The following is a 17,385-nucleotide window of genomic DNA, read 5'->3' as shown; positions in this document are numbered from 1 at the left end:
AGGATTCATGTTATAACCAGGGGTGTATTCATTACGCAGACTCTGTTGCAAAACATTTCGTCTGTTGCAACTGAAACCATTTACTCCAAACAGAAAATGTTTTGAGATGAAAACGAGAATTTCTATTGAAAAAATTCAGGTAGGTCCCTCTCCGTTTCTTTCTTTTCAACCTAGCAACAGAAAGGTTGCTAGATCGAATCCCCGAGCTGACAAGGTAAACGTCTGTCGTTCTGCCCCTGAACAACGCAATTAATCCACTGTTCCTAGGCCGCCATTGTAAATAAGAATCTTAACTGACTTGCCTAGTAAAATTTTAAAAAGTCAGCGGTGTAAAATATAAATATCACTTGTTATAATTCATAGTTTAATTACCTCCAAAAACAATGCAACTATCATTGATGTTGATGCTATCCATCTGGTCAGTCAGTCTGGCTGAAATCGCTCACTAAAAATCTATTTTAATGCAGCTTTATATTCACATTTGGGAAAATGCAAGGTATGTTTGGAAATGTTTTGTTTTGGTCTCTAGCGTGCTTCATTCACCCAGGGAACAACCGTGGGCGTGGATAAAAAGACGCGGCAGGCGTTTACATAGAAAATAACTATAGCAGCACACGTTGACCTCTAGATGGAGCAATGTGATCACAGTTTTAGTGGTGACAGGGGAAACATTAACTTTCTCTGCACTTCTGATTCACGCTCCAGACATTCAAATTCAAACACCAGTCAAATGAAGCAGATGATTTGGTGAAATTTGACCAATTTCGACCGTTGACTACCCAGCTAGCACACTACCCAGATAGTCAGGTAGGTCCCCACCACGTCTTGCCAGTTAGCAAACATTCTCCATACAACATTTTCCCGATGTATCATGTGTACAACATCGGCGAGATGTATGTGTGCTATCTGGGTATAATATATGTCATGACATCTAATCTAATGTCTACGGAAAAAATGGTAACACTTGAAGTCTTGATAACTTTGCAGCATTTAAATAAAGTCACAGAAAAAAGTAAGGAATGTAGGTAAACGCCCAGGTATACGTTTTATAACTTAAGAATATATAACTATTTGGAACTCTGTAATGTGGCTCATATTCAGTCATAGGTCAAACGTACAGTATGAGTATTACCTATGAATCCAGCGTTTAAACATTGACATTGCTTGAGTCAGTTGTTTTCCTGCTTCCAAGAAAGCACCTGGCATCATAAACATCCGCCGCAAAAGCAACAGCAGTCGACCTCTCTTCAAACTTTATTCATACATTATGTAATTGGCACAAAGCCAGCTGTCGTTTTGTAATGGATATTACAAGCAATTTCAGGAATGAGCTATGTGTGTGACCCATTATTCTGAGATTGTTTACCAAATGTGTCTTCAACCCCAAATTAGTTTGTCTCATGTTTGGTAGTTTACGGAATATTTTATTCATGCTATGGTTTCTCACTAGAGGGCGCTTTTCTCATTGCAAAACAGCAATATCACCCACGCGAAGCTACAGAGTAACAGTTTGGATTAGAATTCCATTACACTTCCGTTTCCATATCCTGGTGCATGTCTCATACTGTATGAATTGATGAAGGACTAGGGTATATTAGTAACACTTTTCTTAAAGCCGAATGGTATAATACTTTATTAAATCAAATTGTATTTGTCACATGAGCCGAATCCAACAGGTGTAGTAGACCTTACAGTGAAATACTTATTTACAAGCCCTTAACCATCGATGCAGTTTTAAGAAAAATAAGTGCTAAGTATAGATACGAAAAAATTAAAATAACAAATAGTTAAAGAGCAGCAGTAATGTAGCGTTGGGAGCGTTGGACTAGCAACTGGAAGATTGCAAGTTCAAAAACCCGAGATGACAAGGTACAAATATGCCGTTCTGCCCCTGAACAGGCAGTTAACCCACTGTTCCTAGGCCGTCATTGAAAATAAGAATTTGTTCTTAACTGATTTGCCTAGCTAAATAAAGGTAAAATAAAAATGTACGGGCCGGGCCACAGGTTAGAAAATGTAATTGAGGTAATATGTAAATGTATGTTAAAGTGACTATGCATAGATAATAAACAGAGTTTACCAGCAGAAATAGTCTGGGGAGCCGTTTCATTAGCTGCATTATTTCCTTTTCAAACAACCGAAAGTGAGCAGTTGTCATCTGAATAAAGGGTAAAGGCCATTCTTGAACATGGAGTGAGACATTCCTATCAATTTAATAGAGAACCAGTTTGGATTTAAGTATAACTTTTGTATGAGTATAAGCTAATGCTTTAATATTTAATCATTTCTGCCCTCCAAAATCATATTCGTTATATAAATAGGCCCTTTTAATTTTGTCGGGCTTGCCATTCCAAATAAAATGTAAAATTTTTGTTCATATAATTTAAAAAGTAGTTCACTAGGTGTAGGCAAAACAATAAGCAAATAGGTAAACTGTGATATGACTAAAGAGTTCATCAGGGTGATTTTTCCACAAATAGGCTGGTATTTTCCTTTCCATGGTAGCAAGATCTTATCTATTTTTGCTAACTTTCTATAAAAATGTATTGGAGTGAGATTATTTCTTTCTTTTGGGATTTGTATTCTGAGTATGTCCACATTCCCGTCAGACCATTTTATGGTAAACTACACGGTAATGTACACATTAGCATTTTTTTTAAACGTAATATAAGGTTAGCAAAAGTATCTAGATCCTCTATGAGGCCGTGGAGGGATTCTAATTGTGGTTTTAAAAGAAAACATGATTCATCAGCGTACAATGACACCTTTGTTCTTTCTAATCCCTTAATATTATTGTTGGATCTAATCTTAACAGCTAACATTTCGATGGCAATAATAAATAGATATGCCGATAGTGGACAACCTTGTTTTACTCCTCGAGACAGTTAAAAATGTTCTGAGATGTGGCCAATATTTACTATTTTACACCTGGTTACTATATATAACTTTAACCCATTTTATAAGAGATTCCCCAAAATTGAAATATTCTAGGCATTTTTATATAAACTCCAAATGTACTTTATCAAAAGCCTTTTCAAAATCAGCTATGAAAACCAGGCCTGATGTTCCCGATATTTCATAGTATTCTATTGTTTCCAGTACTTGTCTTATATTATCTCCAATGTATCGTCCATGTAAAGAAAACTGTCTGATTAGGATGAATAATATCTGACAATACTTTTTAAATTCTATGCGCCAAGCATTTAGCTAGGGTTTTTGCATCACAACACTGAAGTGTAAGAGGCCTCCATTTTTTTAAATGGACTGGATCTTTATATATACCACTTGGGTCCTGTTTCAGTAATAATGATATCAGAACTTCTTGTTGCGTGTCCGATAATCTACCATTTATATAGAAGTGCTTAAAACATGCTAATAATGGTCCTCTGAGTATATCAAAAAAAGTTTGGTATACTTCCACTGGTATGCCATCCAGCCCTGGAGTGTTCCCCAGCCTTAAAGGCTTTAATTGCATCAAGAAGTTCCTCCTCTGTAATATGGTCTTCACATGAGTCTTTCTGTTCAGATGTTAATTTTACATTGTTACTAAGACAAAAATCCATACAATTAGCTTTGGTTAGTGGAGATGGAGGAGACTGAAATGAAAATATAATTCGGTGAATCATGCGTGACTCCATCATTTGTAACAAGTTTCAATACATTATTTTTGGTAGCATTTCTATATTGAAGATTGAAAAAGAAGTTGGTGCATTTTCCCCCATATTCCATCCAGTTTGCTTTATTTCTTTAATATATTACACTGGATCTTTCTTGATTAAGTTCATCCATTTCTTTTTGATTTTCCTATAACTTATTCTCTGCCTCTATGGTACACTTTTTATTGCTATCTGACTGCACTGTTAGCCCTTCAATTTCCTTTGTTAATATGGACTCTTTTGATCTAAATTGAGTTTGTTTTATAGATGAGTACTGAATTGCATGGCCTCTAAAGGCACATTTAAAAGTGTCCCATACAATAAGGGGATCTGCAGTACCTATGTTATGTCTGAAAAAGTCTGTTATAAATTCTTCTGTCCTAGTTATAAACAATTTATCATCTAGTAGGCTTTGATTAAATTTCCAATATCCTTGCCCACGTGGACATTCTGTAAGAGTAATATATATATGCCAATTATGTGATGATCCGACCACATTCTGTCCCCTATCAACACCTATCAACACTTTTTTGGTGCCAGAGAGAATGACATAAGAAAGTAATCAAGACGACTAGCTTGATTAAGCTTCCTCCATGTATATCTCACTAGGTCAGGGTATTTAAGCCTCCATATATCCACTAATTCCAATATATCCATGACATTCATGATTTTCTTAAGTGCCTGAGGGTGATAGTTTGTAGTGCGATTTCCTTTACGGTCCATAGAGGTATTTAAGACCATATTAAAATCTCCCACCATAATAATAGAGTCTAGTGTTGCTTATAGAGTTGATCAATTCGTATATATATTTTCTAAGAAGCTTGGATCATCATTATTAGACCGTATAGGTTAATAAGCCATATCTGTTTATTGTCCAATAACATATTTAAAATAATCCATCTACCTTGATGATCTGTTTGGACAATTTGCACAATTGGATCAAAATGACTGTTAATTAATTCCAATTTCTTTGAATTTCTTTGACCATGGGAGAAATATATTTCGTCCCCCCATTCATTTTTCCACAAAACTTAATCTAAAATTGTTGAATGAGTTTCCTGTAAACAATAGAAATTATATCCTTTCTCTTTTAGCCAGGTAAATGACCATCTTTTGTTATTATCTGCTAAGCCATTACAATCATTTCCATAATGAGACACAACTTTAAATTCTATTTATCAAAATATATGTTTGTAAACATACCATTCAAAAGTAACATAATTATTGAGTGTCTATATAGCTGTATCATGATATTTGCATTGCTACTAAGTAAACCTCCCAATTGGTCCCCACTATTCCACCCACTAAAAGCCCTCCTCATCCCGAGTTGGGTTGTCATCCCATAGCCCTGAAGAGACTGGGATCCATCCTTCGAAAAGAGCACACAGTGCCACTCACAGAACAGAAGTACATCAATTGCCAAATGCATTTCCATCGCCCTCACCTCGATTTGTATTATATATAGCCATCAAAAAAAAAAATATATATATAGAAAAAAATCCTGTTTATCTTATTTTCCATAATTAGCTATTAATATTTGTAGTAATGTAGGCAATTTATGCAAAGGATTTTACCTCTCACCAGTCTCGCCATTACCAAAATGACATTATTGCAAGCCATTATTATATTAGCAAACAATTATTGTGAATCATCCTGTATTATTCCTAACATATTTTACTCCCTCGCAACAGTTGTGGCATACACACATATACCCACACACTCATACACACTCAACCCCTTTCCCTCACACAACCATAGGCTCACATTTTCAACAGTTGCACCATGCCAGAGCCCAACTCAAGAAAGGTCTTGATTTACGAATGCATATACAGTTGCAGCTGTATGAGAAGGCCTGCAAGACTGCAAAAAATGGACAGAAATGGGGAGATTTTATTAACCATTGTCACGTCCTAGATGTACCCCTTTCCCCTGAAACACCCACAACACGGTCCCCCGTATTGACCATATTCCCAAGCACCTCCATGCAGTCAGACTATTGATTTTGTGCCACCAGGGCCACAATAATATACCCCCTCATGATAGTTTGTTGGTGATGTGGACACCAAGGAACTTGAAACTCTCACCCTGCTCCACTACAGTCCCGTCATTAAGAATGGGGGCGTGCTCGTTCCGCCCACAATCATCTCCTTTGTCTTTATCACGTTGAGGGAGAGGTTGTTATATATAACTTTTTATAAACATGTATGAGCCTTCATGATGTGTTATTATAAGGGTTATATAATATGTCTCTCTATGTATAATTTTTTGAACTGACTCAAAATGGCTGATATTTAGTTAGGATCATTACATGTGGGATAATGATAAGACATAGGATCTACATGCTAAAAAGAAGACAGTTGTTGAGAAAGCTTTCCTGTGACCCAAGGTTGCAGGGTCTTCAGTCCTTGTCATGGTTGAAAAGAACCCAAAGCCATTAAGCGTGTGTGTGTGCATGCATGCGTGCGTGCTCCTGCATGCATGCATGTAGGCCTATGCTGAAGCCCCAGGGGCTTACAGTATATATTATATATGTAGTATATATTTTGTCTTTTTATTTTACTGCAACCACCAATCACAGGAGGATTCAAGAGCCTGCTCGCAATGAGAGTAGACTGCTTGCTGCTGCCACTCTGCTAATCATCATATGGGGGGTGGAGAGAAGGTAGGAGACACACATGGGTAACTGGCATAATAAATAAATGTGATTGGTCAATTGTGTGAGTCAGGGGCTGGGCCCAAGAGGCAAAAGAATAAACAAATAAAAAATGAGGTTATTTTGTTTTATTGTAATATTTTTTTTATCCAACCACAGGAGCCTGCTCTCAATGTTCAAAATACACCAGAGAGCATAATTGAGTTACAGAGGATCAATAGTTCATTAAAAAATACTGTGGATTAAGTTTTATCACAAGCACATACAGGTATCTGACAAAAAATAAAGGAAACTCCAACACAAAGAGTCTTAAAAGGGTGTTGGGCCACCACGAGCTGCCAGAACAGCCTCAATGCGCCTTGGCAATAAATTCTACAAGTGGACCTTAACCATGCCAGGAAAATGTATCCTTTATTTTGGCAGTTACCAGAATGCCTACCTTTGGGAAGGCCACAGTTTGGGCAGCGTGCACCAAATATGCAGTGGTGTAAAGTACTTAAATAAAAATACTTTAAAGTACTACTTAAGTAGTTTTTTGGGGGTATCTGTACTTTACTATTTATATTTTGACAGCTTTTACTTCACTACATTGTTAAATAAAGTGATGTACTTTTTACTCCATACATTTTCCCTGACACCCAAACGTACTCGTTGTAGCAATATTGATGTATTATTGAAACACTCGTTACATTTTGAATGCTTAGCAGGACAAAAAAAGTTAAATTCATGCATTTATCAAGAGAACATCCCTGGTCATCTCTACTACCTCTGATCTGGCAACTCACTAAACACAACTGCTTTGTTTCTGAATGATGTCTGACTGTTTGAGTGTGCCCCTGGCTATCCGTAAACAATTGTGCAGTCTGGTTTGCTTAATAAAAGGAATTTTAAATAATTTATACTTTTACTTTTGATGCTTAAGTACATTTTTGCAATTACATTTACTTTTGATACTTAAAAATATTTAAACCCAAATACTTTTACTATAGTAGAATTTTACTGGGTGACTTTCACTTTTACTTGAGTCATTTCCTATTAAGGTATCTTTACAAGTATAACCGTGGGTACTTTTCCCACCACTGCAAATATGCCTTGTGGTCATGGACATATACCCCATAGAAGGGACTTGTAACCTCTTACTCTGGCAATTTGAATGTTAAACTCATGGGCCCTAGCAATGTATGCCAGTCCTGACTTGAATGGGAACAGCCATGTATGGATTATATTTAGGGCTGGTTTCAGAAACCGAAGGAAAAACGTAGTTTGGAAAGAAAATGCACACAGCTGAAAAGAGAGTACTTATCTGTCTGTAGAACCGTTAGAAACATTTTTTTTGCTAACAGCATCTTGAGATAGGTAACAACAGTACGCTACTGCCACTACGAGCGCATTGGCCACCAACGATCCATGAGTAGCCTAGCTATGGCTAACACCTTCATCATTAGGTGAGTCAGTGTGCCACTTGAAATTGTATTTAGTAGCCTACTGTAGCCTATGATATACACTGAGTATACAATACATTAAGAACATATGTTCTTTCCATGACATAGACTGAACAGGTGAAAGCCATAGACCCTTTTCAGATGTGCGCGACTCTAGGCGGCGGTAAGAAAGCCATCGCCAACTGCCCTCCTTTCAATATAGCATAGATGTACGTTTTTATTACTTCTAAATAAAATGACTGTTGGGTTATCATACGCTTATAATGATGTTTTGATTATTGCTTGAACAGTCGCTAAGATTATATTTGCTTGTGATCTTTGCATAAATAACTATTTTGGATGCAGCAGTTGTTAGCTAAAATGCTAACGTCATTGATATAGGATAGGCTGTCACGTTAACTAATTTAATACCAAAAGCTAGCCAAAGAGACATTTTACTGGTTGAAGTTGAAGTGTTTTTTAAAAGTATAATGCAGTTGATTTGCGATGATGACACAGAAATTCTATAACAAATTTCATCCCAGTTAAATTATAATCCAAAAGTAGTGTGAAATGCACTCATATGCAACATGTAAATAGAGGCTGTTTTTGCTGGCGGTCTATAATAACTCCCTCTTGTTCTGGCACCCGCTATCAATTTGCGTACCGGCTTTTGTCAAGAACTGCAACGGCGCAGTGTTTTCCACGCTAAAGTTTCCTGTGTGTATCATGAATGATCCACCACCCAAAGAACATCTAGCAAATTTTATACATCTGTGGGAAGCATTGGAATCAACATGGGCCGAAATCTCGGTGGAGTGCTTCGATACCTTTTAGAGTCCATGCCCTGACGAATTCAATACCAATTGATCTCAGTTTGTCAGTCAAGAGTTGCCACTCATTTATGTAATTTGTCTGTTATTAAAAAATATTCAGCTATTCTCTTCCGTCATGTAAATTACGTAGAATTGCATGAAAAAAAACAAAGCCATGGGGCCAATGATTTCTTAATTACAAGGTCTACAGCCTATGCTGGGAACTATAGAGTCCATATGTTAGTTATCAATATGTCGTTTTGGATGTTGATTTGATAATAGCAGTGGATGTACACTGAACATCACCCATCATAAATCTCGTTAAAATGCAGATCTGGCTACTTTTTCTAAATTGGTTTCACGGAATAACAAACCTGAGGAAAATCTATGTAGTTCATTTGGATCATTTTGGGGGATGGTTGTAAGTTTTATGTTGTGTGCAGTGACATGTCTGACTGTGAAGCTAATTTTTATTTACCTTTATTTAACCAGGCAAGTCAGTTAAAATCACGGTGTGCTTCCTTGAAAGCCTACTGAAGGCATGGCCAAGCCTATGTAGAAATATGACCAAAAGGTTTTACAAAAATATTCCAAAGAAAGCTTGTCCTCAAACAACTCTGTCAAATTGTTTTCCCAACACGACTGACAATAGTTAGAGCCATAACACTCATTTATCCACTACCAGGATGGAAAATGTAAATCGATGGGGCTGTAAAATGCAAAATCACGTTATAGATTTGAGGGCAAATTAATTATCTTATTCCTGTCCCGGGCTTGTGAAGTGAATTTCTTTCTCCAGACAAGCGTCTAGTCTAGCCACTCCTCCGCATCCGTTACAACTGCTGAGCACTCGCGCTCTCTTCTCAGCCACGAGGTGTCCACGCGCAGTTCCCGGGTGGTGATTGGTTAAAGACGACACAAGCATATTTTTCAACCAATGACAGTGATGTGCATGCGCTGAGCCATATTGTGCATTCTGCTTCCACATGCTCAGCTGAGGTGATCGACAACCCTGGTGAATCACTGGCTGGTCTCCACATATAAAAGCTGCGCCTTCTTGGTTTATAGCTCACACTGTTAACATGAGAGAAGGTAACTTTTGAGTTTAGTCGTACGCTATAAAGCAAGCATTTTGCGCTGCATCCCAATCGTAGACCTCTGAACCTCGCCCAATCATATTGACAGTCTAATTGAACAACAAAACTTCGAATTGGAATAGCTCTGAACTTCTTGCAGTTCAAATATTCTTCGACTTGGATATCGATTAAATAGCGAACATGGTTGTTATATCAAAGAGAGTGAAGACCTTCGAGGTTATTTTCAGCGATCCTAGCAAGACTTTTTACTGCAGTGGAGACAAAGTAGCCGGGAAGATCCTGGTGGAAGTAGCTGAGGTGACGAGAGTCTCGGCTATGAAAGTGCTCGGAGTTGGATGCGCAAAAGTGGAATATGCCAAAGGAAAGCAGAAATGCCGAGAGGAGAATGAGTACTTGAGATACGAAGAGGTTGTTCAACTTGATGACCAGCCAGCTGGTAAGATCCTCATATAAACTTTCCAAGCAATCAACATGATAACTTGTTTTCAAGTGTAGCCATGTGGATGCCCGTTTAGCTGGTGCTGCTGTCGATGATGATTAACTTGCTAGCTAAGGTTAGTGACTCAAATCATTTTCGTGATTATGACATACATTTCAAATGTCACTGTAAGGGTTGAATTACATATTAATGTGAAATAACGTTATTAGATTCGTTTACCGAACTGTTATTTAGACTGAAAGTGTCCCCTACTTATGAGGAGTCATTGATTTAGAGTTGAATTTCATGGAATGAACAATGCAAACGATTTTGGCAGCATTAACTGAGCAGTGCATGGTCAGTCGATACAGGGAATCCCCTTATGAGGTGTCAAGCATTTAGTATCTATGTTTCACCGTACTTGGCAGAGTGGCATTGTGTCCTTGGCAAACCCCCAACAAGGCTTGGCAGGAAGTTAACATAGCTGATAGTCTAAAGTAAAAATAAAATAAACCAACCTTTTGCCTGATTAGTGGAATTGGCAAGATAAATCACCTTTATTAAATGGCTTTCTTTTTCATTTTCAGATCATGATGGCTCAGTTATCCTTAGACCTGGCAACAAGTATGAGTACATGTTTGGATTTGAGCTCCCCCAGCAAGGGTATGTCTCTGCATTGGCCTGTATTATTTTATTGTCAATATAATACATCTTCCTCTCTGAGTCTGTGGCTCTGTCTTATCTTTACCTTTTTGTTTCCCCAAAGGCAGATTGTGTCTTCCTACAAGGGCAAGTTTGGCTATGTCCAATACTACGTCAAGGCCTTTATGGAGAGACCTGCTCAGCCTGCCCTGGAGTGCAAGAAACACTTTGAGGTGGAGGAGCCCCTGGATGTGAACACACCAGATCTGTTGGTGAGTTCATCTCACTTACCGCAGCCTGAACTGCAAAAGTAGAAATAGCTGAGTTGCACGCTAACTTGCCACTTGGATGTCTGAAAAGAAACTCTTATTTTAATAGGATTTCTGATACACAACATATGACATTTTGAAAGCATTATTATTTCCGCTAGCGACCCCCCCCCCAACATTCAGCTGAAAAGGCAGCGCGGGATATTCAAAAAGTCCAATACAGCAAATTAAAGATAATCATCTTGTTAACCTAACCATCGTGTCCGATTTTTAAAATGTTTTACAGCGAAAACACAACATATATTTGTTAGATCACCACCAAATCCAAAAAAACACACAGCCATTTATTTTCCCAGCCAAAGATGGTCACAAATGCAGAAATAGAGACAAAATGAATCACTAACCTTTGATAATCTTCATCAGATGACACTCATAGGACATCATGTTACACAATACATTTATGTTTTGTTCGATAATGTGCATATTTATATCCACAAATCTCGGTTTACATAGGCGCCATGTTCAGAAATGCCTCCAAAATATCCGGAGTAATTACAGAGAGCCACGTCATATAACAGAAATACTCATCATAAACTTTGATGAAAGATACATGTTTTACATATGATTAAAGATACACTTGTTCTTAATGCAACCGCTGTGTCAGATTTTTTTAAACTTTATGGAAAAAGCATACCATGCAATAATCTGAGACGGCGCTCAGAGGTACACAATATTTCTCTGCCATGTTGGAGTCAACAGAAATTACATCATAAATATTCCCTTACCTTTGATCTTTCATCAGAATGCAGTGCCAGGAATCCTAGTTCCGCAATAAATCGTTGTTTTGTTCGATAATGTCCAATACTAGTGTCCAATTAGCTACTTTTGCTAGCATGTTTAGTTCACATATCCAAAAGCTGGCGCCAGTCCAGGCGAACTCGGGACGAAAACTTCAAAGTTATATTCCAGGTCGAATAAACTGGTAAAATTAAGTAGAGAATCAATCTTCAGGATGTTGTTATCATATATATCCAATAACGTTCCAACCGGAGCATTCGTTTTTGTCTAGTAATGGAACGCATGGCGATATCATGAGAAATGCACCTGACCAGGACCTGGCACTCTGCCAGACCACTGACTCAAATAGCTGCCATCCGGTCCCACATCACACTAGAGGCTTCAGTCAGTAGAACGTGGAAGGCGTAGGAAGTGCGAACAGATCTATATCTTACTGGGATGTGAATAGGCGATGAGTTGAAAATCAACCAGCCCCAGAATTTCCACTTCCTGTTTGGAAGTTCGCCTGCCATATGAGTTCTGTTATACTCACAGACATAATTCAAACAGTTTTAGAAACTTCAGTGTTTTCTATCCAATAGTACTAATATGTATATATTAGCATCTGGGACAGTAGGAGGCAGTTCACTATGGGCACGCAATTCATCCAAAGTGAACATGCTGCCCCCTATCCCTAGAAAGTTAAGAGTGAGCAGTCTGTATCGCAGACTTTCCCCTTGCACTATAATTTCAAATGTGGGATTAGTCAGGTCCTGATGTAAAGCTTCAGGTCGGGCAGCTCTGTCATATGCTGCGCATCTGCCTTGTAAAGCCTTAAAGCATGGACAGATTTGTTCCTAGAAGTCTTCAAATTGTTAAGTTAACTTGGCATTTATGTGGACATGAAGGAAGAGCGATATTGAATTGGAGCTCTAAAAAACATGGTTAAACATCTGTTCAAGTGAGCCCCTGTGAAACCACTATTTTTCTTGCCCTCTCTTCAGTCCCCTACAGGTGGCATGAAGGAGAAGAAGGTCACCTGCATGTTCATTCCTGATGGCCAGGTATCCCTGAATGCCAAGATTGACCGCAAGGGGTTCTGTGAGGGTGAAGACATCTGCATCTGCGCCAAGTTTGAGAACACCTGCTCACGGATTGTGGTCCCCAAGGCGGCCATCATCTCCAAGCACACCTACCAGGCCAATGGCAGGACCAAGGTCTTCCGGCAGAAGCTCTCCTCTGTGCGCGGCAACCACATCATCTCCGGCATGTGCGACGCCTGGCAGGGAAAGACCATCCGGGTGCCCAAGATCAAGCCCTCTATGCTGGGCTGCAACATCATCCGTGTAGAGTACGCCCTCATGGTGAGCATCTTGATCCCCTCCAACTAGCAAAATAGCAGAGTGCTAATGGCTTTGGTGGTAAGCAGCCGTTTCGAGTAGCAAAGAACTTTCATTGGGGAAATTAAGTGTATTGATCAACCTTCAAACTAACGCATCATAGACATGCTTGTAATACTATGGTCATTACTGTAAATCCGCCAGATCCCTTCAGTTGGATAAGGGGATTAGCCAAGTGACTGCACTAATTTAGACATGCAGCCTTTTGAAATGGCCACTCGGCAAGTCTGGTTTCTAATGTTATCCCGACCTCCAGATCTACATGCACATCCCAGGCAGCGAAAAGCTGATCCTGGAGCTGCCGCTGGTCATCGGCACAGCCGGCCTGGGAAGCCGCACCAACAGCATGAGCAGCACAGATGGCTCGGTCAGCAACGCCTCAGCCAGCTGGGTGTCCCTGCGCATGCCTTCTGCTCCCCCCAGCTACTGTGACGTCACCCGTGACTGCCGCCTGGACCAGCCCCTCACGCCCCTTCTGAATGACTACGATGGTGACGACAGCCCCATCTTCATGCACGCCTCTGCGTTCCAGTTCCCGAACCTGCCTGCCTACTCTGAGGTGAGTGGCTCGAAAATAAATGCAGAGTGATTAAGTGATATCTCCATGATGGCACTAGTTGAAGGGTGATCGAATTGATGAGCAGGTGATCTAACAAAGCGTCTCGTATGTTTCAGGTTGATGAGGAGTTCAGTGGCAACGCTCACATGCTGCAGGTCTGCTGAACTACCTTGTAGCTTCCAGAACTCTGGTCCACTGCATAAGGGCCACTTTCGGCACTTAGCTCAATTGAGTAGAAGAGCCTAACTACTTATGGAGAAGTGTTGGACAGACTTTGAGAAGTGCTGTGGCGGATATCGGAGCTGGCCCTGCATCGAGAAAGGAAGAGGATGTGAAGGGCAAGAAGCTTAAGAGTTCTTGTGCCTGCGCTGTCGGCAATCTTTGCTGCGCCATCTAAGCTGATCTTGTTCTGTTGCTGTTCCGGTTTCTGAACGTGCCACTGCAGACCTTGTGGTTTGCGATGTCTTGTCCATTAGTTTCCCACCGGGGCCGATCACACGTTGACAAGTCCCCAACTGATTATGAATAAGCTCTTTGCTTGTTGGGTGTCCGTCCTTCATAGTGTGTAGTCAATTCTTATAATTCCTGTATTTCATGAAAATTGGGATTTCATCTGAGCAACCATATTTTGTTTATTTCTAAAATGAAAGTAAGCAATTTTATTATGGCGTTTGTTTGACAGACTGATGTTAAGAGAATATTTGTTGCTTTTGATAATTGCGACATGTTGAGAGATATATATTCTCCCAAGACAATCGTGCCGAGTCCATATATTTTTCTGTACCAGTGTTTTTGAAAATGTTAATTCTATTGCTCTGTAACTGCCTACAGGAGATCTCCTGGTTTAGATTTGTTTCTGTTGAGAGAAAAAAAATGTTTGAGTGTCCAAAACAAACTTCAATATATTATGGCAATGGCTCAAATAGTTTCTTATTCCAAATGAGGGCTGTGAGACCCTATGGGTTAGTATCTATTAATAAAAAGTTGTAATTAATTTGTCTTGTGGTACAAATCTTAATGTGCATGACGACAACCTACAATCATTACGGTTTAGCCAAGTGTTAATGTTACCAGGCCACAATTGCTTATAGAGATGAAAGGGAATTTTAATTAAAAGCCTAGGGTGGGATTCAATCTGTATTGCAGAAAAATCCTTGTTATAGCTCAATTTTAATGGCAATGTTCCAGCATTCGCAGTAAACTCATGTCGGCGCAATGGGAATTTTTTTAATGCAGATCTGCGATATGGATTGAGTTCTGCCCTTAGTATTTACACAATGGTTCTGAAACCTTCGGTTTCACCAAATTCCATTTTATAACGAGTCGTACTGACTTTATTTTTATTGAACTTGTGTAACTACAGCTTCACGACTATTGGAGGTAGCACCTTTTCAGAACTAAAATCGGGTACAATTTTTCAAGAGACCCACAATAACGAGAGCAAATGTACTTGAACCGGGATTCAATCTGATTGCGCTTTGCAATGCATGTTTTAAAGGCAACGTTACCCCATTCACAGTAAATGCTGCATGTGGCGCCTCAATCGGAAATGGCCGAAAAATGACACATTGTGCAAATCCACAATTGATTTCAATCCCTGTCCTTGCCCATAAAAACTTCCCCTACCAACTGAACAAGGATAAACACAATTCTTAGGAAACATTCCATGAAATAGGTCAAGACAAACCGAAATACTCACTGTTTACCTAGCTAGAAAAGATACCTGAAAGGCATTTCAAATGAGAGTGGAGCGAATGCAGGCTTAGTTTAGTTGTGCTATGCATGGTGTATACACTATTGGGTTTGTGACCTCTTGTCTTTGGGAAGCTTGTACTTTTATCCTTTCAAGTTACCTCCATGTCTAGTGATCCCAATTATGTTTTGTAAATAGAGGGAGATTAAAAGAACACCTGTCCCCAGGTTTTTACCATTTCACCTTATAATACTAAACTCAGCAAAAAAAGAAATGTCCTCTCACTGTCAACTGCATTTATTTTCAGCAAACTTAACGTGTAAATATTTGTATGAACATAAGATTCAACAACTGAGACATAAACTGAACAAGTTCCGCAGACATGTGACTAACAGAAATTGAATAATGTGTCCCTGAACAAAGGGGGGGTCAAAATCAAAAGTAACAGTCAGTATCTGGTGTGGCCACCAGCTGCATTAAGTACTGCAGTGCATCTCCTCCTCATGGACCGCCAGTTCTTGCTGTGAGATTGTTACCCCGCAAGTTCCCGGACATTTCCGGGGGGAATGTCCCTAGCCCTCACCCTCCGATCCAATAGGTCCTAGACATGCTCAATGGGATTGAGATCTGGGCTCTTCGCTGGCCATGGCAGAACACTGACATTCCTGTCTTGCAGGAAATAACGCACAGAACGAGCAGTATGGCTGGTGGCATTGTCATGCTGGAGGGTCATCTCAAGATGAGCCTGCAGGAAGGGTACCACATGAGGGAGGAGGATGTCTTCTCTGTAACGCACAGCGTTGAGATTGCCTGCAATGACAACAAGCTCAGTCCGATGATGCTGTGACACACCACCCCAGACCATGACGGACCCTCCACCTCCAAATTGACCCCGCTCCAGAATACGGGCCTCGGTGTAACACTCATTCCTTCGACGATAAACACGAATCTGACCATCACCCGTGGTGAGACAAAACCGCAACTCTTCAGAGGAGAGCACTTTTTGCCAGTCCTGTCTGGTCCAGCTACTGTGGGTTTGTGCCCATAGGTGACGTTGCCAGTGATGTCTGGTGAGGACCTTACAACAGGCCTACAAGCCCTCAGTCCAGCGTCTCTCATACTATTGCGGGCAGTCTGAGCACTGATGGAACTCGGGCTGTTGTTTTTGCCATCATGTACCTGTCCCGCAGGTGTGATGTTCGGATGTACAGATCCTGTGCAGGTGTTGTTACATGTGGTCTGCCACTGCAAGGACGATCAGCTCTCCGTCCTGTCTCCCTGTTGCGCTGTCTTAGGTGTCTCAAAGTACGGACATTGAAATGAATTGCCCTGGCCACATCTGCATGCCTCCTTGCAGCATGCATAAGGCACGTTCACGCAGATGAGCAGGGACCCTGGGCATCTTTCTTTTGGTGTTTTTCAGGGTCCGTAGAAAGGTCTCTTTAGTGTCCTAAGTTTTCATAACTGTGACCTTAATTGCCTACCGTCTGTAAGCTGTTAGTGTCTTAACGGCCGTTCCACAGGTGCATGTTCATTAATTGTTTATGGTTTATTGAACAAGCATGGGAAACAGTGTTTAAACCCTTTACAATGAAGATCTGTGAAGTTATTTGGATTTCTACGAATTATCTTTGAAAGACAGGGTCCTGAAAAAAGGATTTCTTTTTTTGCTGAGTTTATGTCAAAAATGAGATGTTTTCTCCTTTTTGTCTGTCTAGCGTGGGAATCCAAAGTCATGTAATTTTGCCTATATTACCTGAATGCGATGGTTATCCTACAAGCCTGTGAAAATTTGGTAATTTGGCCTTTTAATGCTTGATTGAGGGAGACAGGCAGATATGGAGTTTGGAGAGGACTCCTTAATTGTTTGTGCCCTTGTCTAGTTAGTGATGGATTCAGTCACGACTGAGAAGCATGAACAGGTGTCATTTTTCCTAAGCATATTCTCTTTTATTTCGGTGCTGACGTGCCTGAGTGCTCCTGTG

At 39.9% G+C, this 17,385-nt stretch overlaps 1 protein-coding gene across 1 annotated transcript; it reads left to right on the top strand.

The window, feature by feature from the left end:
* The first annotated feature begins 9,608 nt into the window (after positions 1-9,608).
* Positions 9,609-14,701, top strand: LOC115131511 (thioredoxin-interacting protein-like). The gene is made up of 6 exons (XM_029663290.2): positions 9,609-10,078; positions 10,648-10,723; positions 10,827-10,974; positions 12,753-13,112; positions 13,405-13,707; positions 13,824-14,701. The coding sequence occupies exons 1-6, from the start codon at positions 9,823-9,825 to the stop codon at positions 13,869-13,871; spliced, it is 1,191 nt and encodes a 396-aa protein (XP_029519150.2). The 5' UTR covers positions 9,609-9,822; the 3' UTR covers positions 13,872-14,701.
* Positions 14,702-17,385: the final 2,684 nt, after the last annotated feature.

Source organism: Oncorhynchus nerka, linkage group LG7 (assembly GCF_034236695.1).
Source record: "Oncorhynchus nerka isolate Pitt River linkage group LG7, Oner_Uvic_2.0, whole genome shotgun sequence".
Classification (NCBI taxonomy): Eukaryota; Metazoa; Chordata; class Actinopteri; order Salmoniformes; family Salmonidae; genus Oncorhynchus; species Oncorhynchus nerka.
This window is presented reverse-complemented; position numbering and strand designations above follow the sequence as displayed.

Bases quoted from the DNA above. Each gene is read 5' to 3' on its own strand.
- LOC115131511 (XM_029663290.2), top strand. From the start codon at position 9,823: ATGGTTGTTATATCAAAGAGAGTGAAGACCTTCGAGGTTATTTTCAGC. The intron at 10,724-10,826 runs GTATGTCTCTGC...GTTTCCCCAAAG, and splicing joins TTTGAGCTCCCCCAGCAAGG to GCAGATTGTGTCTTCCTACA. The intron at 13,113-13,404 runs GTGAGCATCTTG...CCCGACCTCCAG, and splicing joins GTGTAGAGTACGCCCTCATG to ATCTACATGCACATCCCAGG.